This window comes from Chamaea fasciata, unplaced genomic scaffold (assembly GCF_029207755.1).
Source record: "Chamaea fasciata isolate MVZ Bird 193981 ecotype frontalis unplaced genomic scaffold, bChaFas1.0.hap1 SCAF_3, whole genome shotgun sequence".
NCBI classification, from domain to species: Eukaryota; Metazoa; Chordata; class Aves; order Passeriformes; family Sylviidae; genus Chamaea; species Chamaea fasciata.
Genome location: NW_027094088.1, coordinates 53,199,998 through 53,225,673, shown reverse-complemented (window position 1 = coordinate 53,225,673; position 25,676 = coordinate 53,199,998). Strand labels below are relative to the sequence as shown.

The 25,676-nt window shown below is 41.1% G+C and overlaps 1 protein-coding gene across 2 annotated transcripts in view; it reads left to right on the top strand.

Annotated features, from left to right (window-relative positions):
• SYNJ2 (synaptojanin 2) overlaps window positions 1-25,346 on the top strand; it is a 66,859-nt gene extending 41,513 nt beyond the window's left edge. For both annotated transcript variants that reach the window (XM_066179025.1, XM_066179026.1), the window contains 15 exons: window positions 891-975; window positions 2,232-2,372; window positions 5,308-5,500; window positions 7,174-7,332; window positions 7,550-7,706; window positions 9,607-9,724; window positions 11,493-11,711; window positions 12,961-13,039; window positions 14,422-14,590; window positions 14,987-15,136; window positions 17,822-17,956; window positions 18,939-19,051; window positions 19,752-19,860; window positions 21,146-21,348; window positions 23,083-25,346. In XM_066179025.1, the coding sequence (XP_066035122.1) occupies window positions 891-975; window positions 2,232-2,372; window positions 5,308-5,500; window positions 7,174-7,332; window positions 7,550-7,706; window positions 9,607-9,724; window positions 11,493-11,711; window positions 12,961-13,039; window positions 14,422-14,590; window positions 14,987-15,136; window positions 17,822-17,956; window positions 18,939-19,051; window positions 19,752-19,860; window positions 21,146-21,348; window positions 23,083-23,856 (2,804 nt within the window). In that variant the 3' untranslated portion in view covers window positions 23,857-25,346. The remainder of the gene's footprint in view (window positions 1-890; window positions 976-2,231; window positions 2,373-5,307; window positions 5,501-7,173; window positions 7,333-7,549; window positions 7,707-9,606; window positions 9,725-11,492; window positions 11,712-12,960; window positions 13,040-14,421; window positions 14,591-14,986; window positions 15,137-17,821; window positions 17,957-18,938; window positions 19,052-19,751; window positions 19,861-21,145; window positions 21,349-23,082) is intronic.
• The last annotated feature ends 330 nt before the right edge of the window (window positions 25,347-25,676 follow it).

Here is a 25,676-nt window from a genome sequence, read left to right as displayed (position 1 = left end):
GCCAGTAAAGGAGGCTAGCTGTCATGCTAGTTTCACCCTTGTGTCTGCACAGAGTTGCTGCATATTTTACTTTTTATTTGTGATTTCTGAGTCAGATCTTATTTAGGTTCCTGTGTTTGTCTATATTTAGATCTTCATGTTGAATTAAGCTACTGTCGCTGTGGTCATATGATACTTTAAAAAAAATAAAAACTCTTTAGGTAATGGACAGACCTAATGGGTCAACAGATTTGCTTCACACTATTTTATGAGAGCATCTGATCTTTGGTATTTCCTTAGAGTAATATCCACAGAGCCAGGGAAGGGGGGGTGGAGGTCACTGTGCTCTAGGGTGATCTAACCTTAAATAGAGGTGATCTAAGAAGGACTTGGAAGAAAGAAGGCAAGAAGAAACTTCAAAAGCATCCTTAAACTAGATAAATTTACTAAAGGCATTGGGATGGAGGTGACATTCTGGTGTGTATATGACACATACACAATTAAGGACAATTAAGTTCAGTTACATAGGAATCTGTGTCAGAAAGGAAGAGCATGTTGGGTAAAATGACAAGCAGGAAAGAGATGGCGAGTAGTGAGATGTTGTGGCTTTAGTGATGAGTGGGGTGGGGGAGAGAAATCTTAACACTGCCACAATATAATGTTTTGTTCTGAACTGCTTCCTGCAAGAGAGATGGAGACCAACTGGTGGGAGAAAAGCAGGAAAAAAATTCAGGGGAACTGCAGGGGATGTTTTATGAGATTAGATTAAAGGAGCTATGAATATGTATAGCTTGGCAGGGGACACACAAGATAGAACTACAGGAAGGATCTCTGACAGAAATTAGAATACAAGTCATTAGAAGCAACAACAAAATAGTAATTTTGTTATGACTTTTCCTTCCTGCCAACAGATGATGATAGCTGCCCTCCTGACATATTTGCAGTGGGATTTGAAGAGATGGTTGAGTTAAGTGCAGGGAATATTGTGAATGCCAGGTACGTAAAAAAAAAAACACCAAACAAACAAAACCAACAACAAAACCCCCTAATCAACCAACCTAAAAACCCAACCAACCAAAAAAACCCTGCAACTGTAAACAAACCAAACCAAACAAACAAACAAAACCCCAACACAAAGAACATATCCTCCCCAAAGGAACTGATCATGTTCATTTTTATGGTCACTTGCATTGAATGCTCCCTTATAAATCTGTTGCTTGCAGCCATAGCTGGAAATATGTTTTGTTTCCCATTACCAAATGTAACTAGTAGGTGTTGAAAGTGCTCCTTCTCTGTACAGTAGAATACACCACTTGCTAGTCTTTCAAGTCTTTATGTTGGCAGAGAATAATTCTGATGGTTGAGATTGATTTAACACTTGTCCTTAAAGCCCTGTTTGATGTTGGAAAAATGTGCTCAATGACTACAAACCTAATTGCCATTCATGTGGGAAGTCCAAAATTGTCTAAAAATGTCTCTGTGGCTAATTGTATTTGTTAAAATTAGAGAAGTTAAATGCAAAGCCTGAGGTTGGCATGTCAGCGTGTGCAGTAGGGTGTTGTGTTTACTGGTCCTTGTGAATCTGAATGGAGGTGGAGCCCTGAAGATCATGTTTCCAATGCTGATTCATCAGGCTGGCCAGTTAGTTGTCTGTTTTGGGAATGACAAGTTACAGCAGTGCTTAGTGTGGCTACTGGGCTGGCGGTATATCTGCATGGATACGTTGACTTTGGAGAAAGGAAAAAGTTAGATCCACTGACGTGAAGGTATATGCAGCTGTTCACAAACCTTAGCTAAGAACAGCCAACAGCTGTGAGTAGCCAGTCACCTTCCACACAGAAAATCCTGAGGTCTCTCCACTGTAAGCATAGGAAATCTTACAAGTCATGAGATTGACATGGAAATTTATTTTTATGGTTATGATTGCTGTAATCATCTTCCAGTTATCCCCACTGAATGTGTGTATCCAATGTCATGTGAGTGTGGATGTTTCTAAGTGTAGTAGACAAAATCCCTCACACATCCAGAAGCAGGATAACTGTATTTGTGTGCTGTGACTGGGCTCACTGACCCTGCTGACTCGAGGCTGGCTTACAAGGAGGTATTATTGGTCTCTGCTGTGCATTCTACAGCACTTCAAGTTCTACAGCCTAATGGGATGTCTGTAAACCTAAGGCACAGTTAGTCTGTTCATTTTATTGACTGTATGTGGTTTGGTTTGATTCCATTAAATGATTTTATGTTTGTTCCAGTACAACGAATAGAAAAATGTGGGGAGAGCAGCTTCAAAAAGCTATTTCCAGGACTCATCGCTACATTCAGCTGACATCAGCACAGCTTGTTGGTGTTTGTCTTTTCATCTTTGTGCGACCATATCATGTCCCCTTCATCAGGTAAAAAAAAAAGCCAAACCAACCAAACAAAAAAAAAAACCCCACACAAAAACCCCAGTAAACCAAACAAAAAACAAAAAAACCCCCCATCAAAATAAAACTAATCTAACAACAACAACAAACCCCAAAACAACCAACCAAACAAAAAAAACCCCAAATCCCCGAAACCCAACCTGTGTCTTCAGTAACGTCTGGTGTTAGAGTGTGGCCAGAGAACATGGAGGGGGATTGCTTATCTTGGTGGGAGTCATGCAAACCTGGGTTCTGGTCTCTGCTCAGCATGGAGAAGAAGCGTGCTTCCAGACAGCAGTAGGCTGGAGTCTGTCTCCCTGGGTAGCACAAAGGCCAGGCAGCCTCAGTGCCTTCCTCCAGGGAGCTGAAAAGCCAGGCATGCTCCAGGTGGGCAGGCAGGGTGGAGCACCTTGTTTGGGTACCATCTTTCTGGGAATGACTTGGGCTAGTAAGTCCAAGAGTGTTTGATGCACCAAATAAAGGCAAGTGCCTGGCTCTGCCTGAAGGGCAGGTTTTATTTCTAGCTCCGTCCATGATCTTTCCTTATGGAAACAGGGGTAGTTCTAGACCTGAAAATAATGGGGGAAGGAGACCTAATTTTGGCCCCTGAGATTTTATAGAATTGAGAGGTAAGAGAACCTATGCAGTGTTTGTCTTTCCCAGAAGTCATGAGAACCAGAACTGTGTGCCCAGTCAGGAGGGTGCAGGGCTGTGTATCCTCTGCTTACTAGCTCAGCTGTCCCTGGAGAGTGAACAAACTCCTCCTAGAAGATTGCCAACCCATGGAAATACTTGCATGAAAATGCCTTTGCTGTGGACAAGAATTATGTAGGCTAAGTGTAAAAGAATTATGCAGGCTAAATGTAAATGGTTAGGAAGTGAATAATTAGCCAAAACTTTCTTTGGGCATCTGTCTGACCTTAAAGCCCTGAGATCCAAACGCTCCTCTCTATCCTATATTAGGGCACTGACTGGCCACTGCATTTTGTGATTAAAAATCAAAAGCTGCCTCTGTCTTTCCTGTGATCTCATATCCACTGAAAACCTCAGAAGAGAGCTTGTGCAACATCCGGTGCTGTAGGCCAGACAGAGCAATGCAATCCACCTAACTCTGATGGTCTTGCATTGCTGCTTTCCAGTAATCTTTCTTCAAAATGATTTTAAATAATACTTTTTTTTTTACTGCTATGAAGCAGTCCAAAGGAGAAGTGTTTCTCTCAGTTTTTGACTTTTCACTCGGCTTACAAAATATTTGAGTAATCCAGTAGGAAATTCATGGTTTAAATGGAAATCAGAAGCAGAACAGCACAGTGGTTCTGTTGCAATTGTCAAACTGCCAGAAATTGGATGTAGCCCTTTGAAACTCAAGAGAAAACGGGAAGGGTTTGATTTTAGTGACCAAGTTTCATCATTAAATGCAAATGTGCTGCTATATGAGCATAATCAAACCCAACCTGTATGCTTGCATATTTTTTTCCCATGTCTAGAAAAGGAAAGGAAAAAATCATCAGAAGTGCAAAAAAAAGCTTCTGTGCTCACAGGTACTGAAGAGGTTTAGACTGAAGATAAAGAATAGAGAATAGAGAAATAAGGAGATTTATACATCAGTGAAAGGATTGATGAAATGCAAGCAGTTGAATTTACAGTGGGTTATCTCACATAACTTTTGCCATGAACGAAAATCAGTTGAATACCAGTCAGGAGATGGGTAGGCAGGCAGCAGGAAGGGAGGACTTTAGAGTGAAAACATGTGCTTCTGTAGGAGTGCTGTTTCATAGAAAACTTTGATGTTCCTCCTTTGCCTCCCCGAGGGTGTCTCCTGGTGGTGTGTTGCTGTCTGGAAAAGACAGGAAATTAAAGAGGGAGAAAAAAAAGAGGGAGGTACAAAAGATGGGGGAGGAAGAGAGAAGAAAATTAAGGGGGTGAGGAAAGGAGACCTGTAACATCTTACATCATTTAGATCACGAATTTCTGAGAATAACTCAAATAAGACTTAGCAGTTTTCTGCACATCCCTTCTGAAAATCAGTAATATTCTAGTCAGATCTGCTTGATGTTTTCTGTGGAAAGTAAAATATTCTCACTGGGAAAGACATGTATGGTGCTGGGGTTGGCTACAACAATGATCTCATCATTTACTTATCTGATCAGACAGCCGTGCTTTGTTCTTGGAGTAGCCTGGCTATTTGGGAGAAATTACTCTGAGAGCAGGTGGTCTGCTTTATCAAGTTATCTCTCTGTAGCGAAGTATGTGCTAATCATCACATTGAAATACTAAGTAATTAGCAACATGGTGACCTTAAGCAATTTGTCATCAGTACAGAATTCATTTGAGAAGTTACATATAAATAGTTGTATCAAATAATCTCGGATTTTATCACATCTGATTTAATGAATTATGGGTTATGATCTATTGCTCTTTAATTAAATGAAAAATCCAGCGTGAGCTGTGAAGTTGGGTTTCAACACATATGAACAGTAAATTCATATTTATAAATTGTTAACTGTCTGAAAAGCAGATTCCCATATGTTCAAAAGTAAAAGGAAGCATAATAGTAAATTTAGTTACTGTCACTATTTTAAGGATCATGGTAGAGGTAAACTTGAAAAGTGTATTCTACAGAAATTCCCAGTATTTCAGAAATAAGGTCTTGCTGGTCTGTTTGGAAGGGACAAGAAAAGGAGAAAAATATTTTCAAATAGTTTTATTTTTGCATTATTGTATTATACTTAATTTGAAACATAAGTACATGAACATCAAGAAGCTAAAAGATGAGCCTAAAAGCAGCAAACTTTCTAGAGGGGAGAAGACATGGCATTGTAAACTGGCTTTTCCCTTTATGTTGCAGTTGAAGTTAATTGAATTTTTGTCCCTGAAGCCCTTTACTCTGTTCTCTTTCTATTTTTTTTTCTTTTTAATGCAGGGATGTAGCAATAGACACCGTGAAGACAGGAATGGGAGGAAAAGCTGGGAATAAAGGGGCAGTGAGCATTCGTTTTCAGTTCTATAGTACCAGTTTCTGCTTTATATGCAGTCACTTGACTGCTGGGCAGACTCAGGTGAAAGAGAGGAATGAAGATTATAAAGAAATCACACAGAAACTCAGCTTTCCAATGGTAAGTGTAGATGTATACGTGCTAAAAACATTGGAGATAAAGGTGGTATCTTTCCATCATGAAAGCTGGTCTCAGGCTGCCTTTGATGACGGGTCATCAAAGAAGGAATCTCAATACCATGAAAGAAAACGTTAAAGAAAACCTTAGCAAATAAATAAATAAAAAATAGGGAAGAACACTAGATGCCACCCAGTATAGCACTTGCTTTACAAAAGTACTAATTCTTTCAAAAATAGAGTTGCTCCAGTGCTTGAAAAGTCCTTGGCTTTGTGCAGTTAAGCTCTAGATGCCTGTTGTTAGAACTGGAGGGCATGATACTGATAGCTCTTGCTGGCTCTAGTTAGTGAGAATTCCTGAAAGACCATCCGTGCCATTCAGTACAGCAGTGCTTTGGCTGCTTCTGGTTGGGTGTGATAGATCAGTTCTTGGGCACTGACATGGTACCCTCTGTTCCCTTCGTTTTGTCCTCGGGAATGTGTCACTATCAAGGAACTGCTGGCTTCTCTCAGAGCATGGCAAGTAGGCACCACCAGTCTGCATGAATAACTTTTCCCCTAAATTGTGTCAAATCAATCACCCTGGTGTTTTAATTCCAGCTTGTCTCCTCAGGCCAGTAGACAACCCGTGGGATTTGGTAGCAAGGGCTCCTTTGCTTCCCTTAATGTTGATTGCTTTAATTTACACAATACCTTCTTTCTTGGACCTCTCTGGAAAGGCCCTAAGCCAGGAAAGGATTGGACCAGTTTGTGTGTTCTAGTTAGTCAGCAAAAAATGACATTTAGGTTGCAAAGCATAAAATTTTACCTTCCTTGTTGTTTGTAAGGTTTAGAGTCTTGGCACATGCAGCGTATCAATCAGTTGGTTTATGTGGGAGCTAAGACTGACAGACTGGATGTCCTGCAAAGGAGATCTGTTCCAAATGGCCATAAAGTTGTGCTTATGGTAGTTTTTTCCTTCTAATACCTCGTTAACTATTTGATGTCCTTTACACTTGTAACAGCTGAAGGTACCTTGTGTGTATAATGCATATAAAGAGTGCCCTCTAGCGCTGTGACAGCCACAGTCTGGAACATTTCCCTTGGGAACCTCTGGGATTTAGACGTTTGTAGCTGAACTGGGAAGGAAAAAAAAAAAAAAAAAAAAGAGACTGGTTAGAGGATAGGATGCTAAATTTAGAACTGGAGTGGATTTTCACTGACGTTTGATTTCAATACCTTTACAAAATTGTGACGCGCAGATAAGGTTGAATTTGGAGCTTGTTCATACTCAGGAGCTTGTTGCTAAATTTGCCTTGGTACCAGAAGCACATTTTGTGTTATATTTAGAATATGCAAATATATGCATGTGAAATGTGTTAGGGAAACAAATATATATTTTGAATATTCATGACAGACAAATTGTGAATATAAAGCTAGGTTCCAGCTTAGACATACCTTCAGGAAAGAGGGGTCAGAGTCTGACATTCTTGTTTACAAAATTCTGCACAGTGGGGTGCTGAAGACAGTGAAGGAACCATTCTATTTTAGCACAAAATGAATTTTGATAAATAAATTGTGATGAGCAGGTCCAGTATTGAGTAATTCAGAGAGACTGAGTGCTACATTTCAGTGCATTTTAAAGGTGTTTTCATGGATGTGATTGAACATTAACAGTATTCTGTACCTCAAAACTAGGGGCAGAACATGTTCTCCCATGACTATGTCTTCTGGTGTGGAGATTTTAACTATCGCATTGATCTAACGTATGAAGAAGTCTTTTATTTTCTGAAACGTCAAGACTGGAAGACACTTTTGGAATTTGATCAACTACAGCAGCAAAAATCCAGTGGAAAAGTAAGGCAGTGTGTCTCATTTTCTTGAATAACTGCATGTTGGTGGGGTATTTCTTCTTTCTTGAGAGACTGAAGAAGTTGCATTTTCAGACCCTTGTTTGTAGCACTTGAGTGCAGCAATTGGTTTAAAAATCAGAACATTGTTTGCAAGGAAGTTGCTACGTCACAGTGGCACCTTCCTCATCTATAACTTAAAGAGATGCTCTTTATTTAATTAGATTTTTAAAGACTTCCATGAAGGGACTATTAATTTTGGACCAACATATAAATACGACGTTGGCTCGGAGGCTTATGATACAAGTGATAAGTGCAGAACCCCAGCGTGGACTGACAGAGTGCTTTGGTGGAGAAAAAAACTGCCCTTTGAAAAAACAGGTGCGTAGGATCCTCCCTTATCTGAAAGTTGTTTTAGAATTCATCTAGAACCCACTTAAGGGGATTTAATCTAGTGAATGGTGCTTTGCTCAAGCAGATGTTCTTTCAGCTTCACTGGATTAAGTGTCAGAGATAAAGAAGGCCCTTTCTTCTTGTGTGTGTGAACAAAGGCTTCATGATACAGATCAAAAAGGTGCTGGGAGCTCACTGAGGAACTGGAAACAGCTCAGCTGTAGCAATACAGAATTAATTCTGTCGTTTTTCAACAGAATCATTAGTCCACGTTAAGTTCCTGTGTTATAATGGCTAGGTTGTTAAAACTGCTGTTCTCAGTAAATATAGAAACAGCTTTCTGTAATTTCTTCTGTACTGGTAATTCTTAGGAATATTTCTGCTAGTTTATAGAATCGGGACAGGTTTCATTAATTAGTGCTTATAAAGTACTTTGAATTCATGAGTGGCCAACACAACAGAAAGGCTGTTTTCACTTGTTATTCAAAAGTTACAGTTAAGAAATAAGAAGTATTTATTTTCATATCCAGGGATAGTTTTCATAATCATTCTCTCAGTCTGTAAGAACATCTATCCCCCAGTATTTCTAAAATTTGAATAAATTCATATTAAAAATGTAATTCCTGGAGAAATAATTTGGTCTGTGCCTGCAGATGTGGTTTTTCACATGCCTGAAAATTTCTGCTTGGAATCTAAGTCATACCATGACTATGTTAAGTGTAAAAACTACAAAGCAAAACTAGGGCTATGAGGGAGTACATGCCATCATGATACAGTTACTCACTTATCTAAGGAAAGAAAAACAAAGTAAAATGAGGATCTTAAACCGTTGAGAGATACAGTCCAGGAAAGAAAAGCTGTATGAGACATAATAATGAAATTAAAACAGCCCTCTTGTGCTGACTGTTTTCATTGGGAGAAAGAACACCCTTCAGCATTTCTGATGCATATTCCTTATTTTGCATGGCAGAACTTGCGCCTGGGGATCTTTAGCAGCTGGAGTTCATACAGCACATAGGACCTAACTAGCTTGTCTGCAAGAGTCAAGGCAGGTCCCTATCTCTAGAGTTTGTAGGCCTCCCACAGCTGGGTCACATGAGTCCATAACTGACTGGTATGCTCCCAGCCCTGCAAAGCTTTCTGAGTTTGCTGCCAGAGTTCCTCTCCTTTACTGCTGGTGGCAAGGCACTTCTGCCTCCCAGCTCTTACTGTGTTGCTTCTTATTGCTGTTAAAGGCTAAATTACTCTTTCTTATTGCTATTATAGGCTTTACGAGAAGAAAGTGTAGCCTCAGTGTGAGTGATTAGGAAGAAATGCCATATTCCATATTAACTCATTTTCAACTTCACAGGAAAAAGGGACAGCATTATCCATTTATTCAAACAGTGACCTAAACACTTCCTTGTTACTAACAACAGTAGAGTCTTTCACTCTAGCATAATGTCTGGAGCACTTCCTGTCACCTTAATGAATTGCAATGGAATTATTTGGAGGTTGGATTTACATGGGTTTGGTTTGTCCTATCTCTTGTGTATTATTTCTCCAATCCCTGTCTAATATTCAGGTAGAAGGCAAATTACTAATGTGACTCTATCAACCAATGTTGTACAGATAATTGGGTGACATTCAGGCCAACAATTTTGTAGGTTTCTTACTCTACTGAACAGCTGTCTCAGTTGCACTCCCAGTCCTTTCTCTTTTTTTTCTTTCTAGTCCCTGATTTGTAAATCTTGTAGGATACAAGCTCTTCTTTGAATGATATATATTCAAGAACAAAAACTTCCCACCTCCCACTACTAGGTCTTTATTAGCTTCCTAATAAAATAGTGTTTAACTGTTAGTAAAACTAGATTTGAGTGAGTTTTAAGTCATGTTTTGTGCTGCATAGCTGGAGAGATCAATCTTCTGGACAGTGATCTGAGTGCTGATACTAAAGTCAGGCACACTTGGACCCCTGGAGCCTTGATGTACTATGGAAGAGCAGAGCTGCAAGCATCTGACCACAGGTAACTAACCAATCAGAGAGAGGTTAAAATGTGTCATGCTGAATTACACCCTCAGAGCGAAGGATCAAGTCTGATTAAAACAGGAATTACACCCTTATTCCTTGTTCAGTATCTGCTTGATGGGTTTTTTCCTCTCATGGTGAGTTTCATACCAGAGTGGCAAGTATCTACAGTCATGTATTTATTTTTCCTGCACAGTGGTTGCAGCAGGGGTTAGATAAGTTGCAGCAAGAGGTATAGAAAACAGAGCTTTCTGTTGCTTGGTTTTGGAAAAGCACTGGTAGCTAAGGAAGCTGCTCTGATGGATTTCCACTCAGCTTGCTGAGGGAGGGGAGGAGGTTGGGATTGTGTGGCCTGTCGAGGTGTAAGCCAAGCCACACAGAGACAAGTTTGTCCTGTTCATAGCACTCAAGTGTGGGGCTTCTTTAAAAATGGAAATGGGAGAAGGTAGAGGAATCAAAGGCCAGTGCTTCTGGTTGGTCTGTATCATTAACTTCTCTTTAGGGATATGAATGACTTATCTTTGATAAACTTGTTCTCTGCTTCACTTCTGAGAAACAAATTCTGTAAAAAATATACTTTGAAAGGTCCCTTACATTCAGAATATTTGTCTCATCCCTTGCATGCTTTGTGGAAATGCTACAATATTGCTCCTCCTAGCAGTGCTCAGTGACCCCCAGTAGCTGTCTGTGCTCCTGGCGGTGCTCTTCCATGCCAGGACTGTTCTGTATTCCTCTAGCAATGGAAGAACATGCCTCTTGCAATCAGTTTCTTTGTGTCAAGGCTCTGACATTGCTGTGTTCTGCAAAGCAGAGTGGAGCTGCTACTCTCATTATATAGGACCCTGAGGATGCAATCTGTGAAACATGACTGTTATGCATGGGTTTCTACTTCAGCAAACTTGACTCCGAAAGCTACTTTTTAATTACAGTCAGCAGGTTTGCTTTCCCAAGGTTTGTGCTAGAAAAAGGGCATATAGCTGTATGTTTATGACATATGGAAATGCATTATGATTCACAATGCTTATGGAAATAGTTAATTGCTTCCCATACATTTTTCCCATTTATTATCCCTTTCTAGCCCTGCTGTTGTTGTTTTCAAATGTTCTGATAATGTGTTACCAAGAGCCAGGTCTCTATTGCAAGTAGAAGGCAGCAATTTTGACCCAGTTGTAAGAGCAGCTGTCCCAGTCACTGCTCTGTGCAAATGTGCAGGTGAAAATCTGAGATTGTGGATTGCACCCACTGAGATGAGATGAGTTTTGCTCTTTCAGACAGCTCTCTCAGATCTGACACACAGAGAAGTAATTAGTGAGAAATGACTCAAGAGGCAAGTTTGCAGTGTTGGCTGCTTATAGTGTAATGGATTGGCACATATCTGCTACATGACAACATTACATATTTGAAATACCTTGTCCGTAGTTTTTGGAAGAAGATATGTGGCCTTGTCTAACAGACAATAATATATTTCCATCCAGGTTTATAGATGCTTGGTGCCACAGCTGTTTGATAATGAATGAAGTATCCTGATATTTTTGGTCTGTAGGTTGGCCATAAGTGCTACATATAGTTATTTCAATTCACTTATATTGTGTCTTCACTGATACATTCAGCTAATGCAGGACTGGGAAATATAATTAATAGTGCTCAAGGAATGATGTTGACCACTGCAGAAAAAATGTAGCTTACCTGTCCTCCTTCTTTATATAGATTTTAATTTTATATAAGCACTTCTTTATTTTGAAGTATTTTTCCTTTGTTTTATGTAGGCCAGTGTTAGCTATTGTAGAAGTGGAAGTTCAGGAAGTTAATGAGGCTGCCCGTGACAGTGTTTTCCGAGAAGTGTCATCTTTCCAGGGACCACTGGATGCCACAGTAGTGGTAAATCTGCTATCACCAACAGCTGAAGAGAAAAATGAATTTCCTGAAGACTTGCGTACAGAGCTTATGCAGGTGTTTGAGGATTATGGCACTGTTGTTCTGGTCAGGTGAGTTTGGGATCAGAAATGGCATGGCATCTGTTAAAAACCACAGACTAGAAGATCCCTTTTGTCCTGACAGAGTTAACTTTGTATCGGAAGAAAGTATGTAAAATTCCTTTACTGCACTTTCAGTTCTTCATTAGAAATTGAATGCAAGTGTTTTGAATATCTTATACCTCTCAACAACCTTCTAAAGAAATAATCCAACAGCTCTCTTGTCTAAGTGGAAGAGAATTTTATTCAGTACAACACCATAAAGCAAGAGACTTTGATGTAAATCATCATCTTTAGATTCAGGCCTCACTTCCAAGCATTTGCTGCTTCTGGAGGATCCTCAGGCCCTGCTTCACCTCCTCTGGGCTGAGGTCTGCTCTCTTCCACCACTCTTTTCACACTTGGCAGGATTTCCTGGCTGGCTTCCTTCCTGTTGGGGGTCATTTTGCTTGTTTGTTAACAGTACAGCTTCTCACAGAGCTATCACCCACTGGGTTTGAGAGGGAGAGTGTGATACCTTCTGGCAGAGCAGCTTAATTTCATTCTGATTGATTCTCTACAGGGCTCCAGCACAGCTGTGAGACTTCTCTTTTGAGAAATACAGGCAAAAGACCTAACAGTTGATGTCTGGGAAACACTATCAAAAACTTGTTCATGTTTATTTGATTAATTCATTTGTGGAGAAAGATGATGACCTCTTGTATAGTTTTATGAAGTACCAGTATAAACTGAGGGTTCAAAAGCAGCCGTGCAGGAAGAGTAGCACCACCTTGCTTGTGAAGAAAAGGAGCAAGAAAAGAACATCTTTTGGTGGATAATTCTTGGTTTATTTTGTTTTAAATTGTTTTGGATCTTGGTGGAATACTAATCTTTGGGAAGATCACATGTCCTCTGAGGTGAAGGATATGCATAACCATGGAAGTTAGTCCAGAGGAAGTGTAGATATTGGACTGGGTATCCTGTCCACAGCTACTGAGATGTTGTCCTGCTGTTCCAGGGGTGATCCACAAAAGGGCAGGGCGCTGGAGTCACACAAGGGAGGATTAAAGAGAAGAGGAGCCCAGCTGAGATTCATAGATCTCCTGCTGCTCCTCAAAAAACCAGAATTGTGAAGGAAAATACAACTAAAACCAAATGCATAGCACTGCATATGTATCCTATATGTAGATCTACATGGTAGTTTTCTGTCATGCTAGCCTTCAAAGGGTTTTTATTCAATGGCAAAATAAAATGGTATTTCTCCTCTGCTTTTTTTCACTAGGATCTGTGGAGGTCAAATGCTGGTGACATTTGCTGACAGCAAGTCAGCTCTTCGTGTTATGGATATAGATGGTGCCAAAGTAAGAATTTCTCAAACGTATAATAATAATAATAATTTCATAATAAATTTCTCAAAAGTGGTTGCTTGGAATGAGGTACTTGAGTTTCTACCTAAATCAAGTAGCGTTATTTCAAAGGAAGTTAGTACTCATGAAGTCCTTAACTTTCACATCTGCTGAGCCTATTAACGCAGTATTTTAGTTTCAGGATGGCATGAGGTGACTTTTTGTGTATCCCAGGCAGTGCTTAGGATCTGGCTTCTGACACCACTGCAGAGCAGATGGACTTGTTCATGGTTATGGCTACTTGAAGCAGTTCCCCTGACATTCTGTGTGACTTTATACTGTTGCCAAAGCATCCTCGTGATTGTGGTTTGGAGATTTTTTTGTTTCTCCAGTGTATCAAATAGGCTCCTTCTGCTGAGCTGTTAACAACATGATTCATTGGCTTCCATGGCAAATCCAGCCCTAGCAGTAGGCGTTTACCTTCCCATCCCCTGCTTTCCTTCCCACACACATACTCTACAAATCATCAGCCCTCTGTGGAAAAAAACTGTTTGTGGGGCTGCCCTGTAAACTTAATACTGAAGTAATGGATTTAACTCTCATTCTTTTTTCATATTTGCAGTTTTATCTTCTAATTTTACTCCTGCCATTGATGTAATTTATAGCACAGACTGAAACACAGTTGTATGCACACAATATGTGAAGGTGCTGGGAATCTGAATTGGGAACTTTTCAAAGTGATTTTCCGGTCAAAGCTGCTGGCTTGTCTGCATTTCACCCCAAATGTCATAGAGCAACACACATAAGCAGCTGAAGTCCTAATGTTTTTGAAAATACCCTTTCCATATACATCATATATGAGATTTTCTGGTCAGAGTCTTCTTATAGGTGGCAGCAGGTACAAAACTCTTGTGTGTTTTAAGCTGCTGACTCAAAAATGCCACTCTCCCTTGCCAATATTACTATTCCAGTGTCATTTTGACGGTATTTGATGTTTCACCTATTTCTCCAGTATTTCCCAAATGCAGCAGCAATGCTTTTAAGCTGTGAAGCTCATTTTCTTTCAAGAATATTGTTACAAATCTGAAAACTTGGTTATGGGGGTAGTAAGAGTGTTTCCTTTCCATTTAGCTTCTGAAGTGAAGCTTTTCTTCTGAAGTGAAGCAGTTGTACAGCTTGGTCAGAGCATGGTGCTAATAACATTGGGGTCCTGGGTTCAATGCCTGCATGGGCCATCACCTTAACAGTTGGACTTGATGATCCTTCTGGGTCCCTTCCAACTCAGAATCTGTGATCTGTGTGATTCTGAACAGGCTGGCAGCACTTGCTTATTCTGTTCAAGCATTCTCGTTTTATGAAGGTGCTTTGCAAAGGGAAACAATTCTTTCTGTGCTTAGGTTAGAGGCAGAACAGTGAAGATCCAGCCCAAGACTAAGGACTGGCTAAAGGGCCTCCAGGACGAAATTGCTCGAAAACGAGACAGCGTTGTCCCCATGTCCCCCACGGCAAACTCCCATCTTCTGGAAGAAAATTTTGACTTCTCAAGTTTGGACTATGAGTCTGAAGGTAAGCAATTTGTTTCTAAGCTAAGTAGTGAGAAATTTCTTTGCTGACTTTGGTTGCACAGAGGAGGTACAGCATGAGTGTCAGTGGCACCTTCATTTGTAATGAAGCCACACTTCTTAAAACAACCACTGTAATTAAAGCCGTGACTTGACTCTGTGCCTGGGCATAAAACTGTTACTTAGATCGTCCTGTCAATTTAGTGTTATATGTTAGTCAATGTATGGTACAGCTGTCTGTAGAGACACACTGTAATGAAACACATGGGGTGGTTACACAAGAATCTTACCCAGCCTATATATTAAATTGACTGATAGTGTAGATTAATTAATTGGTAGTGTAGAGAGACAGAGAACGAATTTTCTTATTAATTCTTTGTTATCTAATATTTCAATCCAGGTGATATAGAGGATGAAGACGATTATTTAGAGGATGCTCTGTCTCAACACCTAGTAGCAGACACAGCAGAAGATACGTCAGAGCGCCCTGGACACTGCGCATCCATAGCTGTTTCAAACAAATCTGGACAACCCCCCCGCCTGTATAAAGGTAAAGTATCCACCTTCCTTGAGGTAAGACCTGAAGGATTGTTGTTTGCTCTCCTGTTGTATGTATTTCCCTGCTTGTTTATATTTTCATGTTAGGTTCTCCTGTAGTACCTATTCATGCTCAGCTCCCCTTGAGCTAGTGACTGTTACTGAGGTCCTCAGGCATAACAGCAATACAAATGATGAAACTTAGATTCTCCTTCTCTCTAGGCCAGGGCAAGGCAGGAAGGCTGAAAAATGCTGATTTTCCTTTTCTAGCCAGAGGAAATTAAATCTTTTTATCCATTTGATACTGTTTGGCACCAAAACATAGAACAAAAAAAATTGCATGCTATTTTCTTATTGGTGAGGGCCAAAGTAAAATCAAACCAAAAGAATCCTGTTGATTCTGTGATGGGCTCAACTCTGTCCTTTAAGCGGTAGCAGTGGCAAAGCAGTCAGTTGTAAGCTGGGAGGTTGTTGTGTTCAAATTACTTCAGAGGCCTGAAGTTTCTTCTTTGTTCCCATTTGATTTATTTCTGAAGGAGTCAAGGTTCATAGAATATATATATATATATATATATATATATATATATATATATATATATATATATGTATGTATATATATGTATAAATAAATAAATCATTCTTTAGGTTCTTCATGTTCTTAATGTTACCTTTTTCCTCAGTTGCCTGGCTTTAAATATAAAATCATTTTTAGGTTATTCACGTTCTTCATGTTAACTTTTTTCCTCAGTTACCTGGCTTGTTTGCTTATTATTGCAAAGTGACTTGGTAAAAAGAGGATAAAGCTGTGGAGAGAAAACTGATAAAAACTGCAGCAAGAACTAGCCAAGTCAGCCATGGTCTTACAATGGGATGTGATCAGGATGTGCTTCACTGGCCAAGCGTTGACAGGCTGGGATATGTATTAAACACCTCATTGTGACAGCAAGTGATTCAGTAGCTGTCATTCTGCACTCTCTCAGAAGTGCTTTGTCTTCTGACATAGAAGTGAAAACTCTTAATACCTTCAAGGGTTGAGTCAGAAGTAGAGTTCAAAAGGATTGAATGAAATTCGTACACTTGCACAGACAGATTTTCCAAACAGAGTGATTTATGGCTTTCTTGCCCACCTTGAGTCATAGGCTGGGTTCAGTGTGGCCAGACCCTAAAGCCTATCCCTGAGTCAAGGAGTAATCAGTCATTATTAAATACTGTGAAGTCAATCACTTTGTATTATAGGGTGCCTTGCCCTCCAAGAACCTCTGGCCTACTGTGTGATGATTCATTAAGCCGCAGAGAATTGCAGTGAGTCTTGTCACCCACACTAACTCTACTCCACAAAAAATATCACAAAATAAATATATGATATGGAGTATTATTTGAAGGAGGTCAAGGTAGGGTCATGATCTCACATAACTCAAAATATGATATATTCAATTAATCTTAGTGTCTGCAATTTCAGATTCCTCCATAAGCTTCCAATTCTGCCTGAGTAACTCCTAATTGAAGGTATGATGACTGTGTAGCTGGTGGTAGACACAGATGGAAAACAGTGACAGGCACAATAGTGTGTGTGTTTCTGAGGTCAGAGAAGGGCACAGCTTCACGAAACTGATGTCCCTGCCAGAAGCCTTTCAGGGACGGAATTGAGTGGTAATGGCTGGCTTTTGTTGTGTTCAGTTTTACTGCCAGAACATTAAACCATGCCTCCAGGTGCCTGCATGACTCCTTGGGTCCTACTGATGAGCCCATATCTGCAGCTTAGAAGTCCTGAAAATGCAGAGAGCATGGGGAGGGCGGGCTCGGCAGACCACAGGCTCTGTCTCTCTGGCTGCCATCTGCTGCTGAGTGGGAGCAGGAAACTCGTGAGCACAGCTTTCCGAAAAACAAGAACTTGTTTACAAATGCCTGAAGTACAAGAGACTGCCGCTGGATAATTCCTTCCCCATGTCTCCAAAACACGGGGACAAAACTAAACCCAGTGAATCTTGGAGCTCTAAAGAAGGAGAGCTGCATAGCTGGGCAGCCATGGCAGGGTTGAGAGGACTGAAATGAAAGTCCTTACTATGGCAGATGGGGTAGAGTAAAGCAACCTGTACTTCTCCCCTCTCCAGCTGTCAGAAAGGCTTAGATGGGATGAAAGACTGAGTAATTAGTGATGTAAGGTGCAGCCAAGGTCTAGCCGATTGAGGCAGCTGTACCTGTTAGGAGATGTTGCTGGAAAGCAGAGATTTTTCTCTGGTATAAAGACAGTTCTGCTGTGCAAGAAAAGGTGCCTAATCCTCAAATGGAATTCCTGTGTTTGGGAGGGAAAGCAAGGAAGTCACCATGACTAGCCATGACAGTTTGAATGGGAGCAGGTTGCAACTAAGTCTGGCTGTGAAAATCTCAGGATCTAACAAGGTGCCCAGTAACCCTGGAATCAGATGCAGGCATTGTTTGCGTTGGTGCAAACAGCTAATAAATGGTGGAAAAGGAGAGAGAGAGAGAGAGAGAGGGAAGTATTTGACAAAAGGGTGGATGTTTCCTGCAGTGGGAGCAGGCAGACATTGGGGGAGAGCAAAAATGTGAATGGAGCTGTCATGTTGCTGAGAGACATGGCTGAGTGTTGCCACTCATAGTCACCTCTCTCCTGACCTCTCAGATCTGGTGCACCTCACCCAGTGTGTGTCTAATACAGATACTTTCTAAATTGTCCCAGATGATGCAGACCTGGCCGATTTGAAGCGGGAGCTGGAGGGGAGTGGGGAGTGCAGCCGCCGGATTCCAAGCAGGTCTCTGTCCATTCCTACCAGGCCTCGGCCACTTCACCCACCACAGAGGCCTCCCCCTCCTGGTGAGTTGAACTTTCTTTAATGGGGTGTTGGCCCCAGCTGAACAGTTTTTGCCTGCCATGTCTGGGTGACAAAGAAAGGAATACCTTGTTCTGAAATGTCAGGTTGTCGAGGGACTTGTACTTGCTTCCCAGCCTGTTTCAGCCTGAGTATTACTGCCATTAGTAATGGGAGAAGTTTGTCTTCAGGATGACAGATACGCCACAAAAAAAAGTCCTTAGTAAGGATACAATAGCCCATATGTTTCATACTAGCTCATCACTAAGGTTAGTGAGTTGAGCAGCCACTTTGTGGCAATAAAGGAATTGGTATTTATGCCTGCTGACTTCTGAAGTCACTGAGTGTTTTCTTGCAGTTTTTTGAATTCTGAATTAAGTGTAATCAGAATTTTAAAAACCTTCGACAAAATACTCATTCTGGACAGTTTTTGTCCTTTCCTTCTTCACAAGCAATTCTTGTGTTTATGAAAGAAATGCAAAGTGGATTATGATTTTCAGTGAGGCACAAAGGGAAGTGGTGCTCTTTACCTAAGCTCTGCCCCCCTGAGATGCCATCCAGAGCTGTGCTGCTCCTGTTTTTATGGCTACTTCTGGATGAAAGCTGATTGCCAGATGAGCATTATCATCTTTGCCTCCTGTACAAAAGTCTCTCTTTTGTGTACATTTTCCGGACTTAAATTAGAAGTTCCTTGATGCTCACCTGATAGAAGATGAGTTCTTTAGGATTATTCCCATTCATTTTTGAGTCTGTTACACAGGAGTGTCAACACTGGTATCTGTATTTCTGTGCCTAGAATGCAATGTCAATGCTTAGCTGAGGTTATCTAATTAATTAAATGAAAGAAAGGCTAACTACAAAACTGCTTCCTGAAACAGTTCAAGATTTTGAGGGAGTGATGGTATGCACGTTGGTTTTGCTTCTTTGCTGATAACATTTTGTATGAGCTCTTGCATGTAAAAAGCCATTTTTTAATTCCTCTTCTAGCTGGAACATCAGGCAAAAAGTCCCCCTCAGATGGTTCTCTCTCTCCAGGAAGCCATTCCACCTGCTCCATCCTGGCAACGGCCAAGCTGCTTCCCGGAGCCCCTCAGCAGCCAGTGAGTCCTGCTGCTCAGCATGGCCCCTTGGCATTGTCCTGATCCCTCCCATCCACACTGAGAATCACGGACAGGATGCACCTGTCCTACGTGGAAGGAAGTCCATCACATGTCTGAGCCAAAAATGCCAAGATAACTTCTTGTACTGTAATACTAAACCATAGGTCCTGTTAGGCAGCAGAAAAATGTTAATCAATTAACAGGAGTTAGGAAGACCAAAGAGGCAGAGAGAGAATGAGTGGAGTAAGACCAGGGCACTGTTGCTGCTTTCTGACAGATGCTAACTTGAATTTTTAACACCATCGTCATATGGTTTAATTCTTTTCTCACCTCTGTTTTGGTGGGCCATGCTAATGCCCAGAATGCAGGAAAAGTCTTGACCACTGCCAGCAAGGCTGTTAATCCCCTGAGGAGACCAAGATCAGAATGTGGAAATGCCTCCCCAGTCCTGTCATGCTGGATGAGGACCCTAATGCTTTGAACAAGGGATGGTTAAGGGACTAGCTGTGCCACTCAGGCAGTGGCAGCAAACGTGTAGAATTTGCTAAAAGATTCCCATTTCTTTAGTATTTATAGATCACTGAATGGCCACTTGCAAGAACAGAACTTTACAGGTGTATGAGCTTAGCTGTAAAATTAGAGGTGTACAAGAAAAAAACAGTTCTCTCAAGATGACTCGTTTTCCTATGTGTTTTTAAAGCCCAAAGTCCGGACTGGAATAAGCAAACCTTACAATGTCAAGCAGATCAAAACCACCACAGCTGAGGAAGCAGAAGAAGCTATCAGATGTCTTATGGAAGCCAAAGGAGGTAAGCGCAGCTTTCCAACTGACTTCTAAATATCTTTAAATAAAGAAAACTGTAGGTGTATTCATCTCACCTTAGTCCAGATGCACATATTCCTATTCAGAATTTCATCTGAACACATTCTTGCAAAATTGTATGTGATATTCTCTGTCAGTTCTGATAATATTAACCTTTTTTTTTCAAGATGAATAAAATTTTATATTTTGTTGTAGAACTTGCTACTAGGAGAACCTTGGGTTATTTATGCCCAGATTTGGTCAGAAAAATTAAAATATAAAGATAGGATTTTACTAAACTGATGGTGCCTGTGTTAGCTCAGAGTTGCATAAAGGATATTTGCTGCTCTATTTCCTGAGTGCCCACTATTCCAAGCAGAACTACAGAGCAAATGCAGCTCTAGGAGAAATAACCTGGATTCTGTTCACATTTGGACAGCAAGTATTGCTGTAACCTACATAAAAGCTTGCGCTACTTCAGCCTGAATAGTTAAGCTAAAAGGCTGTGTTTAGGCTCTCTGCGTAGTCCCTGGAGAAGAGAGCTTCTTGCAAGGGCAAGTTAGAGCACAAAACTAGCTTAGGTACTGTGAATGTACCCCCAAGGGTTGCATGCAGTCTTTCTGCTGATGCTGGATGAATGGAAATGGCTACCTGAGTTTGCAAGGCTCTCAGTTTAGGAGAAAACCATCCCTTTTCATTTATACATAGAATAAATGCAGTCTGGAATAATCCCATTTATTTAGAAATATCATAAAGGTGATATCACAAACATCATATATTGCTATTTATTCCTCAGTGCTGTTAATTTCATTGTGAAATCAGATTTACTCTCCATTGATTTGGAATTCACATTCACATTCACTTGGTATGGGTAAGAAAACTAGTCTGGTCAGCATCATTTCCAGTCCCTTGTACTGTACCACCAGTTGGCATTTACAGTTCTTTCCAAAGTACTCTACAAGATGCACTTGGTATCGTTAACTTGGTTTTCCAGATAATGGCAAAGGGATGCTCAGAGCTTGAGCCCAGCCAGTGTTTTCTTCACTTGATGAAATGGTGGCACAGCACTGCTGGTTTGGCATGAAATTATTTCAGGCAGGGAAGTTTTTCCCTAACAGCCTCTTACAGATGTTACAGGATTGCAAAGGTCTGTGCTTAGTTCCAAAACCTACCTTCTTGGCCTGAGTTGGCCCTACGGGCATGAACATTTTGGAAAACATGGTTTTGAAAGAAATTATCTTGAATCTATATTCTGATCAGGCTGAGAGGCCATATTTGGTTTTGCTTTTCAGGAGTACAGGAAGATGCAGTAAAGCCTGTTCCAACCAGAAACCAAACGTCCTCCAAACCTGAGGGTCTTCCGAGCATCACAAAGTCAGCATCAATTCAAGGGTTGCAGGCAGGAGCGGTGCCTGTGCCTCATCGTCCACCTCCCAAAGTTCCAACTCCAAAGAAGCCAGTGCCCCTGCAAAGGACAGGAGTCAAGGTGGAAAATGTAAGAGAGTTGCTGCAAAATACATCCAGCTTCCATTACACAGTGTAAATGGTGGAGGGGTGGGCTGGTTGCTTTTTGCAGGAAGTCCTGTCATGTCAGCAGGTGCTGGAATCATTTTGTGTGTTACAGTCACCAAGGCATAAAAATGCAAGGAAGATTGGAAAGAAAGCCATATTCAGCTTTTCTATTTGCCAGTTCATTCTCTTGTTTTTCTTCTGGTTTGTCTAAACCTTGTCAGGATTTAATTTGTTCTTTATCACAGTCTCTACTTCTGACCATGAGTGCTCTGCTCTGTAAAGATTTGAGGCAGCTTCTTCATCACCTCTGTGTCCTGTGTCCTTTCTTGCTTTTCTTGCACACCTTGTAATGGGATTCAGCCTTTCAGTTTGAATTCTGGAGTCTACTCAAGAGTTCATGTTCTCAAAAATACAAAGCTGTAGGTGTTCAGGCTTTAATATATGTCAGGTCTCTACAATGGAGACAATAGTTCACCTCTAGAGCTGGTAAAATGATTATCTAATTTATAAAGCAATTTGAGTACAAGAGAAAGACAAATAGAACCTTTTATATTCTTCCTTTGACAGAATCTCTGCTAAGGAAGCTCTCTTCTAAATTGTTAGGGCTCCTGCCTTACCTTCCTTTGGTAAAGGCATTCACCCCTTCTCCATAATGGACTTTGTACTATATCTTTACTTAGCAGATTCACGAAAAAAGCCAACCCAGACCGCACAGTCTATGCCAAGGAGTGGTCAGTTTGTTTTGTTTAAGTTGTCTCCATTCCCAGGTCACTCTTGAAAGGTGCTGAGAGGGATTGCTATTTTGGTGTTAGTTATGTGAGAGCTTCTGCAGGAATAGATCTATTTCGGTTTGACTCTGCCCTGGAATTCCACTCCTTCCTCCATCTGAGGGAGGTCAGATGGGAGCTGTGTACTTGAGAACCTCTACCCAATCTCCTGTACCACAGTCAAACACAGGCAAATTAACAGCACATAGGAAGAGGCGGCAAGGGATTTGTCCAGCATGAGATACTGACTAAATATTTTGCCTGCATTAAAAAAACTGTACATTATCTTTTAATACTATGCAAGAGTAATAAAGAATTTAAATGCTTTCATTCAATCACACAGAGTGTGAGAAATCTAAAGCAGTCCTTGCCCTCCTGGACTGAGCTGGGCTTGTTACCTTTTAGTGCTGGATGATTGCTAGACTGGACTTTGAGAGCTTATTTTTATCTTCAGTTGCCAGCATCAGTGAGACAGGACAGAGGCCTTAAGGCATTTACTGGGTTAGCTTAAGCTAATTGTGCTTCAACCTTATCTATCCAAATAAGCTACACTTAAAGAGGCATGGCCCGCCCTATGCAATCTTGCTTAAGTAATATTAGTCAGCAAAGATGTTACAAATAAATAACTCCTCAGAACCGTGTTCATTTGGCCCAGAGCAAAATCTTAACCTGAAAAGGGAGGTGGTCATAGAGAGCTGTGAGTGAACAGGCTGTAGGGTCCTGGTCCTTCATGAGCTCTCTGAAGGTGAGAGAGTGCATGAGCCCAGAGCCCAGAGCCCAGCAGGTACAGTGGAGGACGGTGCTGTCAAGCCTCCTCTTTGTACTGCTTTTGTTTCTTCCAGGACTGTCAGCTTTTCTTAGTAACGCTTTCAATTACACTTGCACCAGCAGTGACCCAGAGTTTAAGGTCCCTTTTTGTTCTCACATTTCTTCTTCCATTTCCTCCTCAGGCAATGGCTCCAGAAGAGCAATTTGACCAACAGACAGCACAGTCTCCTTTTGGCCTGTTAGAGCCCCATCTAGAAGCCGGAGCTATTCTTAGTCCAACCAAGATCACTCCAGTCCCTAAACCCAGAACACAAGCTGGGCAGCCTCAGGAGAGCAGGGGGAGCAGTGAAAGGCAGCCCCTGTCAGCAAGCACAGCTGAGGCCATTGTCCTGCCTCCCCAGAACGCTGCCTTTGCCCCAAAGGTGCCACCACGAAGAAAGAAGTCAGCTCCTGCAGCTTTTCATCTCCAAGTTCTCCAGAGCAGTGACAGCTCCCTTTTCAGTGGGTCACTGTTCAACTCCAACAACAACCCTGGGGCCTGTCCCCAGACTCATGGCCCTGCTCGCTTGGGTCCCACAGCCTCTGCCGGCCCAGAAAACAGCACAGCTCTGCCCTTGGCACCAAGTGCTGCAGAACTGATGGCAAAGCTCCAGGGCCCTCCTGCACCAGCAGGCCAGCATCCACGACTGGATACCAGCTTCCTGCCACAGAACACCAATCTTCTGGACCTGGACATGCATTCTTCCTTCCCTCTTTCCAAACAGGCACCATCAGCTACTTCTCCAGCACACACTTCAGAAAATTTAAATCACCCAAATCTGAAAGATTTCAGTCACTGGGTTACATTTAGTGACGATGAAGACAGCAGTGCAGTGGCAGAAGGGTTCAGCAAACTGCTCGTCTTAGAACAAAACAAAAATACCTTAATGAAAACAAATACTGATTTAGAGTTGTAAATTCTTGCCCCCTTAGTGTTCCAAAAGAAATCATAATTATGATGCAAAATAAAAAATAAATTTTTTATTTAATGAAATAGATCATCAGTCCATGCTACATTTCATTTTCATGTTTAAAGATACGGCCCCTGGAGGGAAGTATATAGAGTACATACAGCCTAACATTACCTACAGTTCATTTGAAAGCTTCCTTATTCTAAGTTATTTCTTTTTATTAATCCATCTTAAGATGTTTTATTTCATTTCAGTTACAAATCATATGTAAAAACATGTAATGATGTATGGAAAAAAAGACATTAAGAAAAACATTTCCTGTGAAATGTATATTTTAATCAATTTCTGTTGTTTGAAATAAAGCATCCTTACTTTGAAGAGTTAGGCTGCCAGTTACTCTGGAATGAACATTCAAAGGGGGAATGTACACCAGTACAACAACAGCAGTAATACTGGTCTTGCTCTGCTGCAAGTTTCCAAAACTCACCCTGGTTTTTGTTCCCAAGGCCATGTCCAACTGCATTCTTTGAAAATGGACTGTAATTTTCCACATGCTGTTTAACTGCAAAGAAATGCTACAGACTGCTTGCGCATTGTCTGTGCAGATCCTGAGGAAATATGGGGAATGGTTGAGACCAGCTGATGCCGCAGGTATTGGCTTAGTCACGTCTTATGCTAAAGGCAGTTCAGTAGTTGTCTCCCTGTTCCCACTCTGTGTCTTCATAAACAAATGCCTTGTCAGTCTTGTGTTTCCACAGTGCAGATGAGGAAGGAGCTGCTCCTTTTTGCCTTACTGTGGGGTAGAACTGCACACGATAGATGCCATTTGCACAGAGCAGGCAGTTAATAACCAGATTGCAACTTGTCATGGTAGCTTGTTAGGAGAAGCAGGTGGAAAAGCTAATTTTCAAAAAAAATTTTAAGAGGTATTTATAAAGTTAAGAAGGTTTTTTTTTTCTAGGAAAAAACCTAGAAATTTTCCTAGCCATACGAAAATTAATTGGCTTGTTCACTAGAACACTAGAAATTCAGCCATTTTCTTCTTCACCATGACTACCTGTTTCTCTGCCACTGCCAAATTTTGAACACAAGAGATCCTATAAGAGAGGATGCTGCCTTTGAGCACCTGCCATCCTCCTCTGCTCTCTCATTTGCCACTTTAAAAAAAATCCCCAGAACCTTCAAAGGCCAAGCCCATAAAGCCCAGTGCTGAGCTTCTCGTGTGTCAATTTAACGTGGTTGCAGGCTGGTGAATAATATAAGATACTCGTTTCCCTACAAGATGACACAAAGCCTTTGCCTCTTAGTCCTCTTCCAAAAAAAAAAAATACAGGGAATATTTATGGGCACATCTCAGTATAAAACATTAGCAGTAAAAAAGAAAGAGTACGGTATATGACCACATCCAACATTTTCTGCAAAGATAATTAACAGCTCTAGGACAGCTAATTTACATGTTAATGAAAGTGTTAGCAGGAAAGCCAATTAAACTGGATTTATACAAGTCAAATAAAATCTGCTTTATTACTCTCCTTGAATAAGAGACGGATGTGGCCTTTAGCATTCTATCTTATGTCTGTGTCTGTGGCAAGCTGCCCACTGAAGGATGAATCCCGGCAGCTCGCTGGTTTATGCTATCAGTGACAGCAGATATTGCTCAGTTGCAGCAAATCAAGGGAAGGGGACAGACAGTCCAGCTGAAAAGGTTACAGCACAGAATGAGGAATCTCCTGTCTCAATAAATTACCTTCCACACCGGTGCCCAACGTCCCAGCCAAGTGCTTTCTCAGAAGCAGGAGCTTGTGACCTGCTTGTGACCTGGTTCT